A 21,327-nucleotide genomic window follows, 5' to 3' on the forward strand; every position below is an offset into this window, starting at 1 on the left:
GAACAGACTTCTGCCTGTTACATTTCCAAGGAAAATAAAACCCAGAAGTTGTCTATTCTGTGCCTGCTTTCCCCCTGACACGACTGCGTTATAGCGGAGGCATTTCAACACACACGCCTGCTCCCACCCTAATCAGTCCATTCCTTCCTGGACCAGTGAAACAAATCTGCCACCAAACTCTCGGGAGTCAGTATTTATTCTTCGCTCACACTGGAATCTATTTTATCTCCAAATGGCTAGAAAGCAACACGTGCACTAGTCAAGACTAACTTCTCAAGCAGTGTCCGTTCCTCTTTTTGTTGTTGGTATTTGAACTATTTACAAAAGGTTTAATGCAAAGGAAAACATGTGGTTTGACTTCCCCTTTAAAAAAAAAAAAAAAAAGCCTCTAAAATTATCAAAAAAAGGATTTTGATCACTAAGTCACCAGTTCTATGAAAATAGAATCACAAAGGTGAACTATCACATTTTAAATGATTTTTTTTTTCCCCTTTGATATGTATTGCTTTGAAACAGCTTGAAGGAGAGCAAACACATCGCTGACCTTACATTTATGTAAATGTTTGTAATTTAAAATAATAAAAGGTTGTTCTAGGTTAAAGTTTAACCCTACCGGATAGAGCCATAAACATTTTTCCTAAAGTACTCTTTTTATTCCTGGATTTTTAATTTTTTTTTGGGGGGGGGGGGGGGGGGGCGAGGGGGGTAAGTGTGCGAGTTACTTAATGTCAAAAGGAGGTGGAGGGAAACTTTGTATATTAAAAAAAATAACAATAAAAATAAAATTGCAAGCTTGTTAGTCTCTGAGTGATACAGTGGCTGCTGCTCCTGCAACAGTAGAACAGAAAGACTGACATGGATAAGAGTAAGCTTTTCAAGAAATCCAGTGGGAGGAGAACTCATTTCCTACCCAGTGTCAATGTGAATTTTGATGCTCTAGGAATTCGGTAGCTTACTGTAGGTGTCTGACACCAGGACACCAGTTTCAAGCCTTGAAACTATAAAAACCCTGCTGTAAATCCATAAACGTTGATAATAATCTTAAATGCCCTTTCACATGGCACTGTTGCTTTCATGTTCTACTGTATCACATGGTTCACAAGGCTGTGCCACTCTATCAATACCGGCTAGCATCGTCAACTCATAAGATATACTCCATCTAACGCTCAAGTCCTGAAAGATTCCCAGGCTGCTGAACCAGTAGGAAGCCACCCACCAGAGTTTAATTATACTTTATGTTTCTTTGAAGTGCAATTACTGGTTCCTGAGCAACACAAAAGAAGTGCTTATCAAAAAATAAGGAAAGGGACAATACTTTACTGTCTATTACCCAGTCCTGTGTATCTCATAAATAACCGTACTTTAGCTGTTTGAGATAATCAGCCACTATGTAGGCAGTAAAAAGGATGCAGCTGCAATACAACTGAAGGTTACAGATTTCCAGTGAACTTCAGTATGCAATTTTCCCATATTAGCCAAGATTCGATTTAAAAAAAAACGTGAAAGCTTAAATTGCAATAACCAAAGCTTTTCTTAGGTCTCAATAGTACACATTCATTGTTTTTAGGAACAATGGGACCAACTTGGCTTATCAGACATCAGTCAATAAACCCGCCACCCCAACCTGCATGCAAACCAAGGACCCCCATATCACCAAGCACATACACAAGCACAAGCACACACACACACACACACACACACACACACACACACACACACACACACACACACACACACACAAGCGGTACTGTTGTATACCACAGTATACCTCGGCTAAAGTCATTCTCATAGCACTGACAGGTGAGGGCTCAACGTCCACCAGCTGGACAGCATTTAACTTCTGGACAATAAATAAATATCGCACAAAGACAAAACAGATACAGAAGAAGAGGTTAAAACCTGCAGTGCAAAGCAATTAAGATTTCACACTTGTGCATTAGTGCTTACATTTTTAGTTGTTAAAAAAAACCAAAAACAACAAACAAACAAACTTTGCAGGTTAGTTGTTAAATTTTACATTTCAAACGTTAATGCATATTCTTTGTGAAACCATTGCTCGTATAGGACCAAAATGAGACTTTGATGGAAGAAAGTCAGATTGTTAGAAGTCATTCAATTACTAACAAGAAACAACTTCCCATAGTTGTAAATAGAAACAGTTAACAAAACTCCTTTCGCACTATCTAACTTTACAAAAACACTATCCTAAGATAACTGCATTGATGTCAATATTCTAAAATAAGAATTGTTTTCTGGTCTGCAATTATGAGTGGAGTTCTCTTTACTATACTAGTAGAAGGGTCTGCAGTTCTGAGTGGCATTATCATTCCTAGATCATGTCTGCAGTGTTCAAAGAGTGTTTATTCTAGTTTTATACAGTTACAATTCCTTACAGAGAATTTATCAAAATAGGGCCCAAAAACTGAATGGAGCAGAAAAACTAGGGTGATGAGGGAATTATATTGTCACTGTTTTCTATAAGGCATAATGCATGATACCTGATCCACTGGTGAGTGAGGGTGGAATGAGCCTACATCCAAATCAAATAGAAATCAGGCATGTAGCCAACAAAGCTGCAAGGGATACCTGACTGGCACTGCGTTTTGGGCATCACATGGTACCGCACACACAAGTGCGACCCGTTGGCAGGGATGCATGGGAGGCTGTAAAAGGTTCTGATTTGGAGCGAGTGGACGTGTGAATCAAGCAGAAGCATGGCATATTACACCCTCTACTTATCTTCAGGTGGAATAAGTGCCTATATCCACAGAAAAATAGACGATCTTTCTGCTTAACGGACAAATACATATACACGCATTGTTGGTGGCTGTATTAGGGTTTATTATGGACTGGGTATATATGCATTGCTCCTGGACCTGAGCTCATCTTCTCTGGAATGAGATGAAGATTAAACTTCCCAAGGTTGTTGTAGCCGAGGCAACCAGACCACAAACTGGCCAGGAATGACAGCTGCTCAAACAGCAAACTAATCTGTGAAGTGGGAATTTACCCCAGAATCTCCAAGAACAAGAAATTGTGAAGTAATGACAAGGTTTACTCAGCATGGTGCAGTTTATCTACAGGCTGACTTGTCTGTGAGTGCTCGATCTTTGGAGAAAATAAAAAAACACCACAAAGGACCCTACCATGTCGCTGTCACTGGGCTGGAAGTGAAAGACTTGTGTTTTGTGAAAGACTGGATTCTCCTGCAGAAACAGCTGCTGATTGAAATCCTGCATCACCTGCAAGGGCAAGGAAAAGCAGTTTATGCCACGTTTCAGATTTCCATCTGATGACGACAATTCAGATGCGACTTTCCCCTTTAATGCCCTTTGCACAGTTGTAACATTAGGGATCATAATGCCATTAGACACATAACACATCAGACAGATTATTATTATTTTATTTGTCAGCAGAACTATAGGAAGAATGAGGACTATAACTTCCCCTTGGGAAAAATCAGACAACTTTCCCCCTCCACAGTAAATGTTTTACATAGGCAATTTGCCACACAGGCCTTGTAACTGTATTCTATGCACCCCGATCAGGCTACATTTAGAATACTGTCTAATTGTTATGGGTTTGAATTATGTCCCTACATTTAACTCATTTTTGATAAAAGGACTTTGTTTCTTATGACCTTGTCATGTATTATTTCCACATCCCACATCTGAAAAGATGTTCAAATCCATTAATCAGGACAGTAGCGAAAGGCCACAGGTATTGCAGAGTGTGCATCAGCATTTGTGAAGCCAACAATGACTTCAAGGTCAGAAGCTCATTCAGACTGTGGGGGAGGGCACTCATGACTACAGTTTCCATAAAGTCTCAGCATGATCAACAGATTCTGCCAGTTATTACAGGAATAATGAAGCACAAAAGGGAGCAGTGACATTTTAATCTGAACAGACTGTGGCTGTATATAAACACAGTATATGTTGCATACAATATCTGCAAGTTGATTGTGTTCTCTTCACATAGGTTTCCTTTTTCATTTCCCCCTCCTGAACACATTGTTCTTCAATATGATTCATAAAGCAGGCATCACTATTGCTCATTGCACGGTTTGCTTTCATGTCAAACCCCCTTGCAAAATTGCAGGTTGTCAAGCTAAACAAAATCTCCCGGTAACAGGAGGGCTTGCCTCATTCATGTAACAAAGACATGGAGAGACCTGTGTGTGTGTGTGTACAGTACGAAAGAGGTGAGCTTGGTTATCATGGTTGAGCAAATGCAGACAAGCCACCAATTACTGTGACTTTTGCCTGTTGGCGCCTTCTGTAGTGCAGGGAACAGCAGACCTTGGAACAGTAAAAGGGTGTAACTGGGAGTTATGAAGCACAGTAAACACTGTATAAAAATCAGATGGACAAATCTGGATCTGGTGTCAGCCTCCTGCACCCTGGCAGTCGTGAAAGGCTCTGGCAGTCCTTTCATGGTTTGGGTTGACTTCTGTTGACATGGACTTGGTTCAAATGACACATAATTGCAGAACAATACAAAGCAGCTTTACCAGAACTGCAATCATGGAGTTTTATGTCAATGGGCCATATGATAAAACTTCTGCTCATACTGCATATTCTATTATAGAAATCTACAGGTGGACCAAAGCCCAGACCTGAACTGAATTACACTAGATAGGCTGCGCACCCTCACAACCCAGAACCACTGCCATGCTCTAGCTGAAGAATGGAAGGCAATGCTACCAAAATCTTTACTGTGTGTAGAAGACAACAATTATACATATTAGGCACACTTAAAGTAAAAAATATCCCAGAACCCAGTTTGACTAGATTCTCAAAGTCTAAATCTTTATTAGTTATTATGCCCCTGAACTGAAGATTCTAGCCCAGGGTGTCACAATAATATAATTGATGACAATGAGCACATACAAAAACAGATCTGACCTAATGCTTACAGATGGGATGAGTGTCATCTTTCTCAGGTCTCAAGAGCACCGATTTATACAGATGCATGAAACTTGTGAAAAATAAATAACAGACGATACTTACCCTGCTGGACGCTTCCAACAGAAACTGGAATGTATTGTGTGTGGACCGGCAGGTCTCGAGTTCAGTCCGGCTGAATGATATTAAATAATCCTTTACGTGATCGTAGATGTCGCCATCAAGATCCTATATCAAAGAAATGAATGACAAAAAAATACTCGTTAGCATAAGCAGAAATATGAGTCTTTTTGAAATGTCAAAAAAATATATATATTTAGATGACAATCATATGGCAGCACCCAAGGAGGCACAGAGCGTGTTGAGTTATGTATAAGCGTTTTAAGTACGTGGATATGGGTAGATTGCATATGAAAATGTAACAATTTGTTACATTGGGTAAGTCATCAATATCAGGACTACTGGCAAATGCACGACTTTGATGATCAAACATTGTTTTAAGATCCCATTTTCACTTGCCAGTAGTTGGAGATCGGTGTAACAAACTATTTTCATGGAATTGCTAAGTTACAGCAATCTATTTTTGAACATTTTTTAATGGCCCACCTGGGATTTGCTAATGAACACCAGGTATGGAACTTTTTTGTTTTGATGTCTTTCGTTCAATACATAACAGACCCTGTACTTCAGCGTAAGGATAACGCACTAAACACTCAGATGAGACTGCTGAACCTTGCCAGAGCAGATGAGGCCATCTCTGTAACTGTACTCTCAATTCAAAACACCAATCATAGAAATCCCCACCAGCAATTAAAAAGTATGAAGCTTATTAAAAATGTAACAGGTTATTGCAAAAACACCCATTATTATCTTCTACACCAGCGCACAATGCATTCAGTCACTGACTCAGCTGACTCATATTTTTGGCCTGTTGACATTAAGTTTATCTCCCTCGGTCTCCAGCTTTCTTGAATCAGCAACAATAAATGCCCCTGAACCCACCGTTGAGCTAAAATACTTCAGGCCAAATAAATGATTTATTCTTTCCTGGCTCCGTGGACCAAGAGCCAAACGTTTCCTGGTTTTGTTTCATCTCCGAGCTGGTCTGCAATGGTCAGCAGCAAAGCCATTCGCATCATAACAGCAGAACCATGAGTTTAACGAAAAAATTAATAAATAAAAAATAAACCCTGCTCCACACAAACCATAAACAGGCAAACAATATGGATTAAAAATGTGAAGACTGAGAAAGATTTTAAACTGTTTGGATTCTGGCACTTCTACCACAGTGGATTATACCATTTGAAAAAGAGAGGTGGGTTTACAGAAATCACAAAAAACACAGTCTTTGAGCCGTGCTGCGTATGTTTTGGGATTTAAAACACAAGAACACACACATTGAGAAGGTTATTCACGGTGGTCCTCAACTGCATGGATCAACATGGTTTATTGTATTTGCCGATTTGTAATAGATAGACTAGACGATAGAAAAAAAAAAGAGCACATAAAACTGCCATATTTAATGGGGATTTTAATGTTGTAAAGTGAGCAATGTTTCAACAATATACCGTCACCCTTTAACCTTATATTAATCCTGCTGGTGTTTCTGTCAGGGTTGATCTGCTGACCCTGTTATTAACATCACTATATACATTAAAACATCACATGGAAAAAGGTTTCGATCATTAACATAATTAATAAAAATGTGGCCGGGCAAGTCGATACCAGAACTACTTTAACTAACTGAAATGTTCAGCAGAATAGTTTTCAATGAGGAAGGCAAGAACAACTGGCCGTCTTTTCCACTGTGTTGACTTACAGTGCTTCCACATTATAAATTGTCCCTTTATACAGCGGAATTGATCATAAGGTATGATCAAAGCTCCCATTTGCCCTATAATGCCATTCCACTAGCACTCTTAAGACAACAGCACTGTCTCTTAACTATGGCTCCTGAATAATATAATAGGGGGAGGGGGTGCAATGTATTCAATTTAGATAAAACAAAACCACAAGTTTCATCATTTCTTTTTTTACCCTTGAATACCTTAATGCCCATCTTGCATGTTAAACTGGGACATTCAGCTTTAATGAAGGTGTACTTTCAACACAGATTAATAATGGAAAGGGGCTAATCCAGGCCCTTGTTCTTAAATCAATATTATCTTGGAACACTAAAACATGCAATTAAAGAGGTTTAGTTTGTTTTTGCTGCTATCATTAACAGGTCGTTTTCACACCACCTGCTTTGCTGCACTCTACAGCTAACCGGTTGTTACAAGAACCCTGTCGCATTAATTATTAAAATTACTGGCAGAACATTTGGCATTTGTGCTAATGCTAGCCATGATTAGTAATCTGTTGTCTTCAAAGGAATAGGAAAAACAGAAACATTCATTATGGCTTTTTTTTTTTTTTTTAAGCAAAACAGACCATTTAAATCCTATTACTTTTACTTCAATGGATAATCCAGGATCTGGCGCTTTATACAGCAAAGCAATTAACAGGTAAAAACCCAGAAACCCATCCGTTTAGTTCCAAACACACCTTAAATACTCAACTGGGTAGGTACATTAGCCCCCCATGTGCAAGTTTGTCTTTCTAAGCTGAGCTGCAAAGAGCCACACTGTGCAGCGTACCATTTCAGTAAGCTTGAAAGGAAAATACAAAGTCTGGGTTGTGTCTGAGTTGGTGGGATATTTTTTAAAAATAAATATCTACATAGTCCAGTATCATGGTTGCCCTCATGGTCCAGGAACAATACGGTGATGTAGGTACTTGGGAATTTCCTTCAAAGGGTGGAGCGAATGTAATGTACAAAATCAAGCCTAACCCCACCCAATCTCTTCCGCTTCAAGCAATTTTCAAATTACACTAAATATATACAAAAAATAAAAATAAATCAAAAGAATGATGTTTTGTTCTAGTTTTTTCCCCCCATGTACTCGATTTCAAATCCTAACAAAAAAAAGCTTAAACAGCTACAAATACACACGCACCTATAAACAGCACACAAAGTACACACGTCACAGTAGACATTGTTTTTAAGTATGGGAGTGATGGGAACACCCCCCCCCCCCCCCCCCCCCCCCACCAAAAAAAAAACTAAAACAAAACCAGAAACGTGTCTCTCACAACAATACTGTCAATAACGTGTAGGGACAACACTGAACACTGTTGAATTTGGTCCAAGAAAATGTAATTTTTCACACACGTTGACTCTGAATCATGAGCTGTTTATTATGAAGTTCTTTTAGTGTTTTCTGGACAGTAATATTAATACGTGCTTTCCTATAAAGGTATGCCGTTTAGCACTCCATGTTCCAATGCCGATTCTCTTCAACTTGCTCTCCCGTGCGCAAAAAACAGAATATTCCAAAATGACACAGCCTAGGGATTTCTATTAATCCCTGAATGACGTCATCTGGATAATTACCTTTGTAACTTTAAACAAATCAGAGGCATTGTACAGTACAAGCAGTCACAGCTTGCTGCCCTCGAGACTTGGCACAGACTATTTTTCCTGTCAAAACTGCTGATAAATTATTTACCACTAAAGGCTATGTATTTATAATTTAGAGTTCACTATTTCACAATAAGGAAAGCGCACGAAATAATTACTCTTCTGTTCAGTGTGCTGCCGAGATCCTCTGCTTAATGAACAACAAAGAACCATTACTAACAGGCTGTACGAGACAGTACAACTAGCTCTTGTCAATCACGCTAACACTTTTTTCATGCTTTCCCAAAGTTGGCAACGTGCATTGGAAGCAAGCAAGTGCACGGCACAATCACTCTCAATAAGCTGTTCTAGAAAAGCTCCTCACTGCTGTTCATTACATGTAGGAAAGTATCTCTTTCAGGAGATAATAGGACAACCAGCGGGTGATTTGATTGGCCTGTAGATGCTTCAAGTCAGCTAGCAGTCTCACTCAGGAGACGTCCACAAACGGCACGTTCATGTGTGGACTGATTCCCAGCTCTCACTGCTTTTCATATACAGAATTTGCAAATTTCTCCTTTGATTAACATGAATGTTGTCTATTGTTTTTCCCCTCACATAAAAAAAAAACTTGCCTCTTGCAGGTCGACCTGAGCAATTCTACTGTAGATTTTGCAGGATTATGATTTATCTGCTCAGCTCAACAGAAGCAGCCTGTAATTCAGATACTGCCACCTTGACTGGCAATGCAGAAAACCAACGGTAAGGTGTAATACAACTCCCCTCAAGTATGATCTGCTACTGCACATGTTTTATGGTATCGGGCACACGATGATGTGCGGAATATCATTCATAAACAAATCATTAAAAAAAAAAACTTCACAGCAGCAACATAATCTTCAGAAAATACAAATATGAAAGAACACATTTTGGTTTATTTGATTTTATCTGAAAAAAAGAAAAAACTGAAGAGATTATAAAAACCATTACTTTACATGTCTTGTGATTCGAGCCAAATTATAGTGAGTCAAAACATGAATCAACATGTCTGATGACAATGACTAATGTGAACTGAAGTCTAGTTTGGTATTAAAAAATAAAATGAAAACAGTACCAGCAATGCACTTAACCCTCATGATGTTCTGCTCTAGTTGCAGCAGTAGCTCTGATTCAATTATAGTTCTGGGGTTTTGAATACAACAAGACAGTTGTTTCCTGGAAATTTTACGCAGTGCTTGTTATCTTCATGTTACCTTTTACTGCTCTGGGTAGCAGCAACAAAACAATCCCTGTTTTCTGGGGACTGCGATGGTTGGGCTACCCACCACAGAATCCCTGTTTCAATTCCCTCCTCAGCCACTGACTTACGGTGTGTGTGTCACCCTGGGCAAGTCATAAACCTCTTTGTGCTCCATCCTTTGGATGAGGAGTAAAACAGAGGTAAGTGACTCTGCAGCAGTTGCTGGTGCATTGCTTACCCCCTATTCTCTGTAAGTCACTTAAGATAAAGCGTCTGCTAAATAACCAATTAATAATACACAGTCGAGAAATGATCATTCTCTTGGCAAAGTTGGTTCATTTATAGTTTATATAACGTATTTTAGTCTTCAGATTGTGGTGACTAAGGAACATTTGGGAATTTTGAATCGTAAATCTAGTCAGTACAAAGTCTGAATAATGGTATGGTATGTGTACATTTGGCAGGTTGTCGATTTGTCTTGTGAAAAGGTTGCAGTAATATCTGCGGCTCCAGGAGCATGTACACAAATTTCTCAAGTGGTCAGTTTCAAGCTTTAGGTTGCTGTTTTGTTGTCATTGTAAACCTTTGAATGGTGCAGGGGATAGCGTCCTAGCAAAGAATATGAATACAAATTGAACAGCTGCATGTATTGAGCACTCACCAGTGTGCGTGCCTTCATCAGTGTTACGGAAATCCACTATAACAGTAAGGCAGGCAGATTACACAAAAATATTACATTTGCTTGGTTTCGTCACACTCCATATACATACTTAGTTGCAAAATGATCGACTCTCTACTTTCTTCACCATTTTTATAGAACATCCCCTGGAATTGTAATTACTACACTGAGACAGCAATGACTTCTGTACTACTGTACAGGGGATGCTTTCTTCCCATTAGGAAGACTGTATGATTATAAATAATACATCAGTATGACATTGTCAGGAGCACCCATATGGTAGATTCAAAATATTAAAAACAGCATCTTAGGCTTCACAAAATATAAATCTAAAACAATTTTTTGGTTCAGATGAGCTTACATTTTTGCCTTTGACTATGAAAACTTAAAAAAAGGGGTAAGGAAGCAACAACCACAATGGGAAGTGCTAGTAATAAATCCAAGGCAGAAGTAAAGAACAAACCATTTCTCGCCTTTAAAGGAAATAAAGGAAAAGCTGATAACAGGTTTCCATTAAAGACCTGCTATAAAAATTCAGGAACATTGAGGACCCCAAGCAGGAAACACTTTGCAATGCAAACCGACTGACAGAAAGATGATGTAAAGCACAGCATACAAAGGGGATGTAAAGTCACTTTGTCTCGGAGCACTGCTGCTATTGAAAAATGATTACTAACTGAGCAAGGACTTCCACCAAGAGGTGTCGAGTGTATTTGTGAAAACCAGTGATGGAAGCCCTCTTGCAATGAATAGTTACCATTTTAAGCAATTAAATGCACTGAAGTGTTAACCAAGGTTTTAAAATCCTCCTTAACTTTACTACAGTTATTAGTATTCGCGTGCAGAGAAGCTTTTGGTTGTTTGCTTGCTTTGTTAGATTAAAATCTATAGTCTTTGGAATACACTGCTATAGATCATGGCTTCTCAAACTTAGTCCTGGGGAATCCCCTGTGTCTGCTGGTTTTCATTCCAACTGAGCTCTCAATTACTTAACTATACAGTTAATTGAACTGATAATTTGTTTAATTAGACCTTTTTACTTGTTTTCAGCTCTTAAGCAGCTGCAGATTTCATAAAACATTCTATAACTTGAACTCTGCAACGGTTTAAGATTTGAAAACAAGTAAAAAGGTCTACAGTAATTAAACAAATGATCAGTTAATTAAGGGTTTAGTTAAGTGATTGAAAGCTCAGTTGGAATGAAAACCAGAAGACACAGGGGGTCCCCAGGACCGAATCTGAGAACCCCTGCTACATCCTGCTAGCTATGGTGTAGGTCACAGAGTCTAATTGCAGTTAGACCATTGGAGTTCTAACCTCAATGCTTGAATTGATTAGGTACCAGGAAGCAGCAGAAAGTGATCTTTGAAATGGCTGCATATTCCAAATGGAAGAATAAAACACAATCTAAGAACCAAAACATCTTCAACAGAAGACAAGGTTGTGTGACAACACTTAACACTTCTAGTGCTCCCCCCACTTAAAAAGCATTATTTACTGCAATGAGTCAGACTGTGATACTGTCCTGCCACGACATTCCTCTCTGTGTTCTTGAAATGGGTCATTAATTCACAAATGGAAAAACCCAGTCCAAGCAACAGTCTAGGATGTCTGTTAGTGAATACAGTCAGGAAGTAGCAACCCATGACACCAAGGAATTAATGGAAACCCTTTCAGGCAAGCCCCGCGTAAACAAGTTTTATTTTGCAACAGACCCCGTAAAACATTTACACTTGCTGGTAATTATATGAATGTTTAACTGCCTTTTGTTACTGTGAAGAAAAATGGCTAGAATCAACGTCACAGTACAGAATACTTTGTGTTAAACCTGTGCATTTAGATGGAGAATAAATTAAATTACTTATAATAAAATCAGTAATGCGAGGCCATAATAGATGAAACCACAAACAACGGGTCCGGGGTCTCAACTACAGCATTTTTTGGTCCCATTTCAAGCATCTAAGGAAAAAAACACACCATTGTTTCTTGGTTTAATCCATGTAAGGATGTATCATGACCTTGTGACTGTTACAGCTTGTGTACCTTTGCTTGGTTGTGACTAGTTAAGCTCACAATAAAACCTGAAATGAATTAAAGAGCTATGCAATGGGAGTCTTAATGTCTGGCATTTTGAAAATGTACATTCAATTTGACACCAATTGATGTGTTACAATGACAGCTGACAAACCTGACTAATAGGACTCGTCTCTAGGGTGAAAGGTAGTGCAATTACCACAGTTTCACAATAGTGTAATTCTGAATAATTCACTGCGGATGCCGTCATCTTATGTTTCATAAAAACGAGTAAGAAAAAAAAAGCGTTTCTCAATTTTGCATGGATGCAGAACTGAAGAGTGCATGTGGTGAGCAGAGGAGGAATGGATTGTGGATATGGATGGACAGACAGGAGCCTAAAGTTCAATCAAAGGCAAATTCCATAGCAGCAGGAATTAATGTTCCAATGCTTCTCGCCAACCAACAGAGACACATTATGGGTAACTAATAAAAGTCCTAATCCTTTATTTAGTTATATTGAGTGTCATTTAGACCTTTGTAACCATAGCATACAGCAAGAATAGCCGAAGATAACCGACTGACTAAATTGTTTCAGTGTCTCGTTTTGCATAGAGTGGAGTTATCTTTCCTTGACCTGTATACAGGTCTGCAGTGTTAGAAATTAATCCATACAGGTGCTTCTCTGTATGTCTTCAATGATCTGCCTGGTTTGGTATCTTGGAAAGGTCTGAGAGCTGGGAGCGTTGTGGTTAATGATGTGGACTCTCCAATCCAAGAGCAAACAGCACCTTTCACCCTAATATCCTGCTCCCCAGACTGTAAAAATGACGTTCAGAGTCTTACTTTTATGGTGTTCATCAGGTCTGTCTGATAGTAACGGTCCTGGTGTGCATTCGCAGCTGCCAGCGTCAGAAGGTAATCATTCCTGGCGTGCGTGGCTTTTGAGTTGCAATCACTTCTCTTGGCTTTTAACTGAAACAGACAAGCAAGCAGCTTATAAAAAAGTATACCAAAGATAAACAGGGTCATGTCAGGTCAAGTGGACCAACCATGGTTACTCAGCCTCTTATGCATATGAACTGTATTTGATTTGAAAGCCCTTGCTTTAAAGGGATACTGGTGTTCATTGTCCAGGTCATCCCTCACATGTCAAACTGGGTATTTTTACACCTTTTCACCATGTGTTATGCAGCTCTTCTTTTACATGGACGCAAACATTTTCTGGAACCCTTTCCCCCCTTCATACCACATGTAGAGGAAACACCTCCCCAGGATTGGTCCACTTGAGCCAGAATGACCTATTCTGGTGATTTCAAATCGCTCACGCAAAGCTGAGCACATTGCAAGGCGGGATATATCATGTTTTCAGACAAAAGCTAAATTTGCCCATTTATAACAATTCGTTTTGGTAGGGTTACTCGCACAGTTTAACCATCAGTGTGTGTAACAGAGGACAAAACTTATGGTTTTGAAAGAAAATAGAATCTGTTTAAAGCTTAGTTGAAATTGGATACAGATGGTCTGGGTGACTACATATTGGGCATCTCTCTTGGGTGTGATTCTGAGGTTATAAAAATGAAGGGACTTGCCATATTAAGGAAATTGTCCTGCAAAGTGATGACAAAGTCTCATATGTTAATTCATTGTAACAGTGCAGTACTTTTATAGTAACTGTTTACTATATAGAAAAACACTTACCTTTACACTGGCTTTCTGTAAACTTATTCTTGACTGAAATAAACTTAGCTTAGACCTGCAACAAGGAAAAACAATTTATATTTTTCACAGTATTAGCTGACTTGAAAATCTATAAGCTGCAGCTGCCACACATTTTACCCTGATCAATCAGAATTTATCATGGTAAAAGTCAATACCTAACTACTGGGGTTCCACAAACATTTTCCCAGTGCATGTCATTGTCGTAATTCAGTAGGCACTCTCCCCTTCACCCACCCAATTGTGGGTAAAAGTGGAACCGACTTTTTGTTGTGAAGGGAAAAGGTTAACCTGATTTCACCGAAACGTTTAAAAACATTTTAAAATGAAGACAAACGCTTGGAAGAAAAAAAAAGTATTCTAAATAGGGAGTTGATTTTTTCTCTTCTTGGCAGGTGGTTCTAAACATATTTCAAAAGAACGAACATATTCATGCAGAGCCAAGTGAGGGTTAAAGCTGCCAAGATAGAATCCACCAAGACCATTTCATTACAAGGGAGGCAGGAAGGCAGCCATTGCATTGCAGTTTACACAATGAACTTCAACTGTACACACCTTAACCAAACGCTAATTAATGCATTTCCTTTCTGTCACATACTTCCATTAACGATCCAACTGAAACTGCATGTCCAAAAAAACCACAGCAAACCCACAGCAACCAAACACCCCCTAAGTGGAAGTCAGCAAATTATAAAGTTATAATAAACTTGTGATTTTAAGTAAAGGCGTAAGCCAAGTTCTGTTAGAAATGTTGACACTTTTTGTTGTTTTACTTGTATTAAAACCTGCAGTGGATCGAAGTGCCACGCAATGGTAGGGTTATTTCCTTCCCAGTATTAGCAGTGCAGGGCTCTAGAACTAACAGTTGGCAATAAAAACCAGCAACGATAACCAGAATGAAAGAAGATAAACTTTTCCAGACATATCGGTACGTACTTGGCTTCAATGTCTGCCTTCTCTCTCACTGTGTGAGCCATCTGTTCCGTTTCAAAGTACTTCTTTTTGGATTTCGCCAGGTCCTTTACAGTATCCTGCAACTCCGATTGGATACGGGTCAACTGGTCTATGCACTGAAAATAACACACACAAAATAAAAAAAAACACATAAGCATCTCCTGGACTCCTATTGTAATTACCCAAAAATATAAACTTTTCAGCTGTAATAAGAATCTGTTTCATTTTTCCTGCCAGTAGATCACATTTTGTGTCTGAGGGTTTGTATTTAAAAAAAAAATAATAAAAAATGTGTGTGTGTGTGTGTGTGTGTATATATATATATATATATATATATATATATATATATATATATATATATATATATATATATATATATATATATATAAAGTAGCAGGGAGAGGGGCAGATTCCTCCCTGCCTAAAACAGGTGGAAACGCACGTTTTGTTCAATTTCTTGGTGTTGTTGGAAACGCACGTTTTGTTTTTGTTAATTGTTTTATTATTAATTATCCCCTGCACCTGGTGTTATTGTAAATTAGAACCAGGTGCAGGGTATTTAAAGAAAGACAGTCAGTCTGTTCAGGGCTGCTGCAGAATGAAGAGCCCAGCTGTAAGTGTGTGCAATCGTGAAAAAAAGGTAGTGTGAAACTTTTGAGTTAAACTGTGTTTGTTTATTTTGTTTTTTGTGTTTATTAAAAAAAAAATAGCACGTTAGGGCGTTGAAAACTTCCATTTCTGTGTCCTGGGTCCTGCTTAAAAGGGGCAATGAACCATGACCTCTCTACCACTTTATCCCTGTTGAGTCTTCACTAAGTTAATCAGCTTATCACTTTGAGTACACATGTATATATATATATAAAATTATACACATGCACACACACAAAATATACAAAATGAAATTTACTGGTTGCATAAGTATTCAGCCCCTTAAGTCAGTACTTGGTAGAAGCACCTTTTGCAGCAATTACTGCTATGAGTCTTTTTGGATAGGTAGGGACCAGCTTATTGTTGATATGTGAACACTGACTCCCATCTCAGATACAGAACTTTGCAGATCTCTCAAGGTCATTGTTGGCTTCAGAGTGACATCCCAGTTTGGGTAGTCATCTTTGTAGAATTACAGTTTCCTGCTTGCCTGGCTGCTCAGTTTGGGAGGGTGACCTGATCTGGGTAGTGTCTGGGTGGTATGATGCATCTTCCACTTCTTAATGATGGACTTCACTGTGCTGAGAGGGATAATCAGCGCCTTTGAAATTTTCTTATACCCTTCCTCTGTGCCTCTCTACCACTTTATCCCTGACTTGTTTCAAAAGCTCCTTGGTCTTCATGGTTGCTTTGTTGGATCACTATGTAGAGTTGCAGCTTGAAAGTCTTTATATACCTGAGGGAAATTATCTACAAGTTAAACCAGTTTGAGTACACAAAGGCTGAAACCATTTCACTAATTCTGTGACCTTTCAAACAAATCATTTGCACCTGAGCTGATTTAGGGCTGCAGTAGCAAAGGGGTTGAATACTTATGCAACTGAGATTGAATCTGTTTTTCTCTGTAAATCTGTTTGGAAGATAATGTTAAAGGGATTTATATATGCACTGTACGCATTGGGGAGATATTGATCGTTTATATTTTATATTCTCGGCTATATGCATTTTTTTAACTTTATCAAACTTTCAAAGATAGAATTATTCCGAAGTTTTCTACATGTAAAGTCTAATTTGAAAGTGTTGTGGTGTACGTTGAGGTGCCAACTTTGCAGGGGGGGTGAATACTTCTGCAAGCACTTTTTTACACAACAAACCAGTAATGTTGTTGAAGCTGACACCCTGGGATCCTTCAAGAAGCTGCTTGTACGTAACAACCAAACGAGCAAGATGGGCCGAATGGCCTCCTCTCGTTTGTAAACTTTCTTATGTTCTATTATATAACATCCAAATAAAATGCCACTACTGTCTAATTGTAGGATGTCTGTAGTATGCAATAAACCGTGCATACAGTAAAACCTGTCTACTGTTGAACCATGCAGCCATCTGCTCTTACAGCAAGTCAGTAAACAGAGATACCTGGAATAAGCAGCCTGAATTGACCAGTCCCTTTGGAGACATGTTATTTCAACATATACAGCATTCCTATGACAGCTGTCCTGATGTTTTTTTTCAATTGTACGGTCAGAGAGCACTGAACACTTTGTTTCAGATGCCGTCCAAAGGCAAGGGAATGGGGGAATTACTTGAGATGTCCCTCTGAGCAAATCTTAAAACAGAACATATTTCAAGCAGGAAATCCCAGACCCAGAGGTACTGGAGGCTGCAACACAATCTCATTTATTAGGAGCTTATTACACGGTTAAATGTGCCCTTGTTTTTACTACAACCAGATTTCATTGTGCAACATCCCTCAGAGGGGTCAGATTTGAGAACTGTGCTTTAGTGTTCAGGTTTGCAAGTTCAAAAATCTATCCCGTCCTTGAAATGCTGAACAGTTTTACAGATACTCTGCTGACTCAAAAACAAACAAAAAGACGTACATTTGAGTAGTCATCTTTGTAGTTTCACCCATAATTGTCAAACACTCAACGGCAGTATAATTTATATATGTATCACTATCAAATTGGAAAAGGTATCTAAATCTCAATATTATGGGAAGTACAAACGCTAGTAATGTGGAAGATACAACACACATAACCTTAAATAAACCCCCAAATTCAAGTCGCCCCCCCCCCCTTTTAAGTGGAACTTTTGTGTGTCAAAAAAACGCGATATGAAAAAGTCATGTACATATAGTGGAGAACAGTTCCCGTGGTCAGTGACTTCAATAAAAGATCAGGACAGGCTACCAAAAAAAAAAAATGATATCATGTCTACCATGTAATGGTTTATTTGTACATACTGTAAGCATACAGTACAAACATGTTTTTGAAGAGTTCCTGATCCCAGGGGACACACTACAACCATTGGAATCTTGTTTCTCAATGGGGTGTGGGGAGAGGGGAGGCGAGACCCCAGGGCTTATCCGACAGGTGTCACACGGAGTCTTTAACTTGATAACTGTGGGAAGTACTGTACCTTTTTTAACTGCTGTTCCTTCAGCAGTTTCAGAGACTTGGCTGGTTCCGAGATCTGGTTCTTGTAGTTTTCACAGATGTTAATGCGAGATTGAGACACCTGCACAGTCCCTTCTAAAAAAGACTTCCATACTGTATAGACATTCCTACAGGAAAAAGTAAGAAAGCTTTATCACAGCTCTATGACCACAACACCACAAAAATCGGTCAGATGGATGTCATAAGGACTCAGTTTATCAGAATGTTTTCATTATGTCACAGCTTAAGCACGAAGGCCAAGGGAGACAATAAGCAGCAAGATACTGAAAACGCAGGATGTAGTTTTAGTACAACAGCTCGGTTATCTAGTACAGATTTTTCAAATTTATATTAAAAGGATTACCTGTAATCAGTTTGTTCTTCTGTTTTCACACCTGGACAATCTTTCTTTAAGTACTGGCTGGCTAACTTCTGGAGCGCCTGCAACAGAGAAAAATAGACACCAGTAATAGGGATGCATTATATGTGATCAGTGCACATTTGATTAGTTCACCCACTAGGAAACACTTAATGGTAGAATATGTGGTAATACTAAAAGAAGCTTTCTCTGACAAATGTTTCGACAAGAAGTCCTTCTCATGGTCTTGAGTTTACAATGAGTTCCCTAATACCATCTGCCACAAAAGAAAATACAGTACTGTGCAAATCACCTGCATAAAAACATCCCTAAAACAGAAGTTTTCCAATGCATACAGCACTGTACAGAAGTTTCCCAATGCATACAGCACTGTACAGAAGTTTCCCAATGCATACAGCACTGTATAGCAGAGTAAAAATGTAAGGCCTTCATTAACAGAACTGTACAGAAGTGAAGCAAGACGAGTCACATCTAAAAGATTACACACTTGTGTTGTGACAGACGCCATGGACTTTTCATCCCTTACGAGAAGATATAAAAAAAATGCCTAGATTAATTCTAAATGGTACTCTTCTCTTGTAGAACTGTGACTGTAACCTTGTCATGTCATTCACCCAGACAGCAAAGTACACAGTCCAGTCTACTTAGTCCAGTTGCAACTTCGGCAGGAAATACAGCAACATTTATTTAGATTCCAGTAACTTATCCCGAACACCAAAACATAAATTCTGATATTAAACAAGAACAAGTTTGTCTACTTGATCCAGTTACCTCAGGATTTTTAACACATCAGTAATCCCATCTACATGTTAGTAACAAGAACTTACAGTCAAGCACACAAACATTAGGCTAATGCCAAAATGCACCTTAGTTTTACCACAATAGCTAGCCTTGTTCTTTTCTGCAAGATGACACAGCACTATACATTTTCCCTATGATGGATATCATACATTACAGTGTATGTAATGGAAAGTGGCCCTAAAAACAGTTGTTCAATGCCTTGTAATGCATTCAGAAAATGTCAAAATCAGAGCCAAGTTTGGTTTGGCCGAACTCTGACGTTAATATTTAAATCACCCCAATGTTTCTCATTGCACAGCTGCCCTTCACAAAGAGAGAGATAGGCATACCCATTGAAATAAGAGCATGCATAAAGCATGATCATATACACAGTTGATATTGTTCTTGACCTATCTAAACAGCACATTTTTAAACTGAGAAAGGGGGAAAAAAATAAACAAAAGAAACCTCCAGTTGATCAAGTAATAGAAGTACAAAAAGGGTTTGAGGATCAAACCCACATTTCAAGCCCTGCACACTTGTGAGGAAATGCCATGTGCAGCCTTTAATGAAAAAAGAGAACACACAAACTAAACAGAAACCCTCAGCCAACTCCAAACCAACAGACAGGCAGCTCTGTTCCAAGTCAACCAGCTGTGAGTTTTCCAACAGGCAGATAAATAAATCACAGTAATCTGTTAAACTGGGAATCTGTTTAATTCAGGGGGGATGTTGATACTATGATTGGATGATCCTTCACATCACCCACTAAGAGGGTGTTCCCCCTGGGGAATGCTAGAGGCATGGGTCCCAGGAATGAAGGGATGCTCCCACTGCCACTGCTTGTGATACAGTACGTATGCGCTGTAGAGAGAACCTTCGTGAAACACCCTGTTTCCAGGTATTATAGAGAACATGCAGCTAAATGCTATCAGTTTGATCACTTTAACGTTGATTTGTTGAGATCATGGGGAATCTGCCAGTTCGCAGTACATGTCTGCAGAATATCCAGCACAGCAATCTGTGAGGTGGTAAACTTGCACATCTTGTTCAGATTTTGATCCTATAGCACATATAGGATCCATATGGACTACATCAGCATGTCAAGCAGGAAATACTTCACTGTCAGAGGTAGGCTTTCATGCAGCTTTCTATCGCTTTTCAAAACAGCCCTGGTGAGGCAGGAAGCTTTTGGGAAGCAGTAAACCTAAGGCTTATGAAAAAACATGGGGGAGCAGCTTGAGAAAGCAAAAATCAGATCTGCTGCTGAGAAAATGCCCTATTTCTTCAAGGCTTGAAATCATCATGCACTATACAAGTAGCTTGCAGAACAGCAGGGCTTGTTAAGTGTACTTGTGAAAGCAGATTCCTTGACATCAATTCTTATTAAACTCTTGTAACAATAATCAGGTTTTAAAAACAGCAGCATCACAACGTTCACACAGGTGCTTTTTTGTTTTGTTGCTTTTAGTTTTTTTGTGAGCGTATCTGATCTGTATATGCAGAATGCTTGTGTTTGTCCACTCTCATGCCATCTATACATAAGGATGAGTTCTTTACCTGCTGTAGATATGTATTGCAGGGGGCCTTTGGAAGAGCTGTAAAGTGGATTTTGGATGGCATCCATACAGACAAGTGATGAAACTGGATGCACTATTTATCACCATGTGAAAACCCCCGTTGTTGACAATGTGGTCCCTCAGCTGCACCAGCACCTGGGTGGTAATCGAGGGGCTTGGTTCCATGCCCAGACTGGTCAAGCGCTCCTGCGCCAGTCCGTGGTGAATCAGGATGCCCTAACCATGTGCCATCTGTAATCACGTCTCACTCTGCTTCGCACAGAACGGCTTTTGTAGCTCAGAACGAGACTGCACAGCAACAGTCGGCTTCATAACTCAGCTGGTACTAAAGAATCACCTGCTTAACTGCACTTCACTCGAGGCACTGAGAAACAAAGATATCGGTCATTTTACAAGCTCCATAGCAACCGCTTCCAGAAAAAGACTACGCTCCATACTAAACTTCATTTTCAGTGCCAGGAAAGCACTTCCATCAGTGCTTTCCTACTGGTTGCATACTCTACAGAAAAAAAAAAAGAAACTACTAGCAACTACAGTGTGTTACGTTTTCA

The 21,327-nt window shown here is 39.1% G+C and overlaps 1 protein-coding gene across 3 annotated transcripts in view; it reads right to left on the bottom strand.

Annotated features, from left to right (window-relative positions):
* LOC121302715 (F-BAR and double SH3 domains protein 2) overlaps nucleotides 1–21,327 on the bottom strand; it is a 79,538-nt gene that overhangs the window by 15,497 nt on the left and 42,714 nt on the right. The window contains exons 4-11 of one of the 3 annotated variants that reach the window (XM_041232810.1): nucleotides 18,402–18,478; nucleotides 18,021–18,165; nucleotides 14,937–15,070; nucleotides 13,983–14,037; nucleotides 13,128–13,256; nucleotides 5,013–5,135; nucleotides 3,147–3,242; nucleotides 1,769–1,837 (exon numbers count right to left, since the gene is read on the bottom strand). In XM_041232810.1, coding sequence (XP_041088744.1) covers nucleotides 1,769–1,837; nucleotides 3,147–3,242; nucleotides 5,013–5,135; nucleotides 13,128–13,256; nucleotides 13,983–14,037; nucleotides 14,937–15,070; nucleotides 18,021–18,165; nucleotides 18,402–18,478 — 828 coding nt within the window. Of the gene's footprint in view, nucleotides 1–1,768; nucleotides 1,841–3,146; nucleotides 3,243–5,012; nucleotides 5,136–13,127; nucleotides 13,257–13,982; nucleotides 14,038–14,936; nucleotides 15,071–18,020; nucleotides 18,166–18,401; nucleotides 18,479–21,327 lie in introns of all 3 variants that reach the window. The other 2 variants (XM_041232809.1, XM_041232812.1) reach the window with 2 other exon arrangements.

The sequence above is a fragment of the Polyodon spathula genome, chromosome 30 (assembly GCF_017654505.1).
Source record: "Polyodon spathula isolate WHYD16114869_AA chromosome 30, ASM1765450v1, whole genome shotgun sequence".
Lineage (NCBI taxonomy): Eukaryota > Metazoa > Chordata > Actinopteri > Acipenseriformes > Polyodontidae > Polyodon > Polyodon spathula.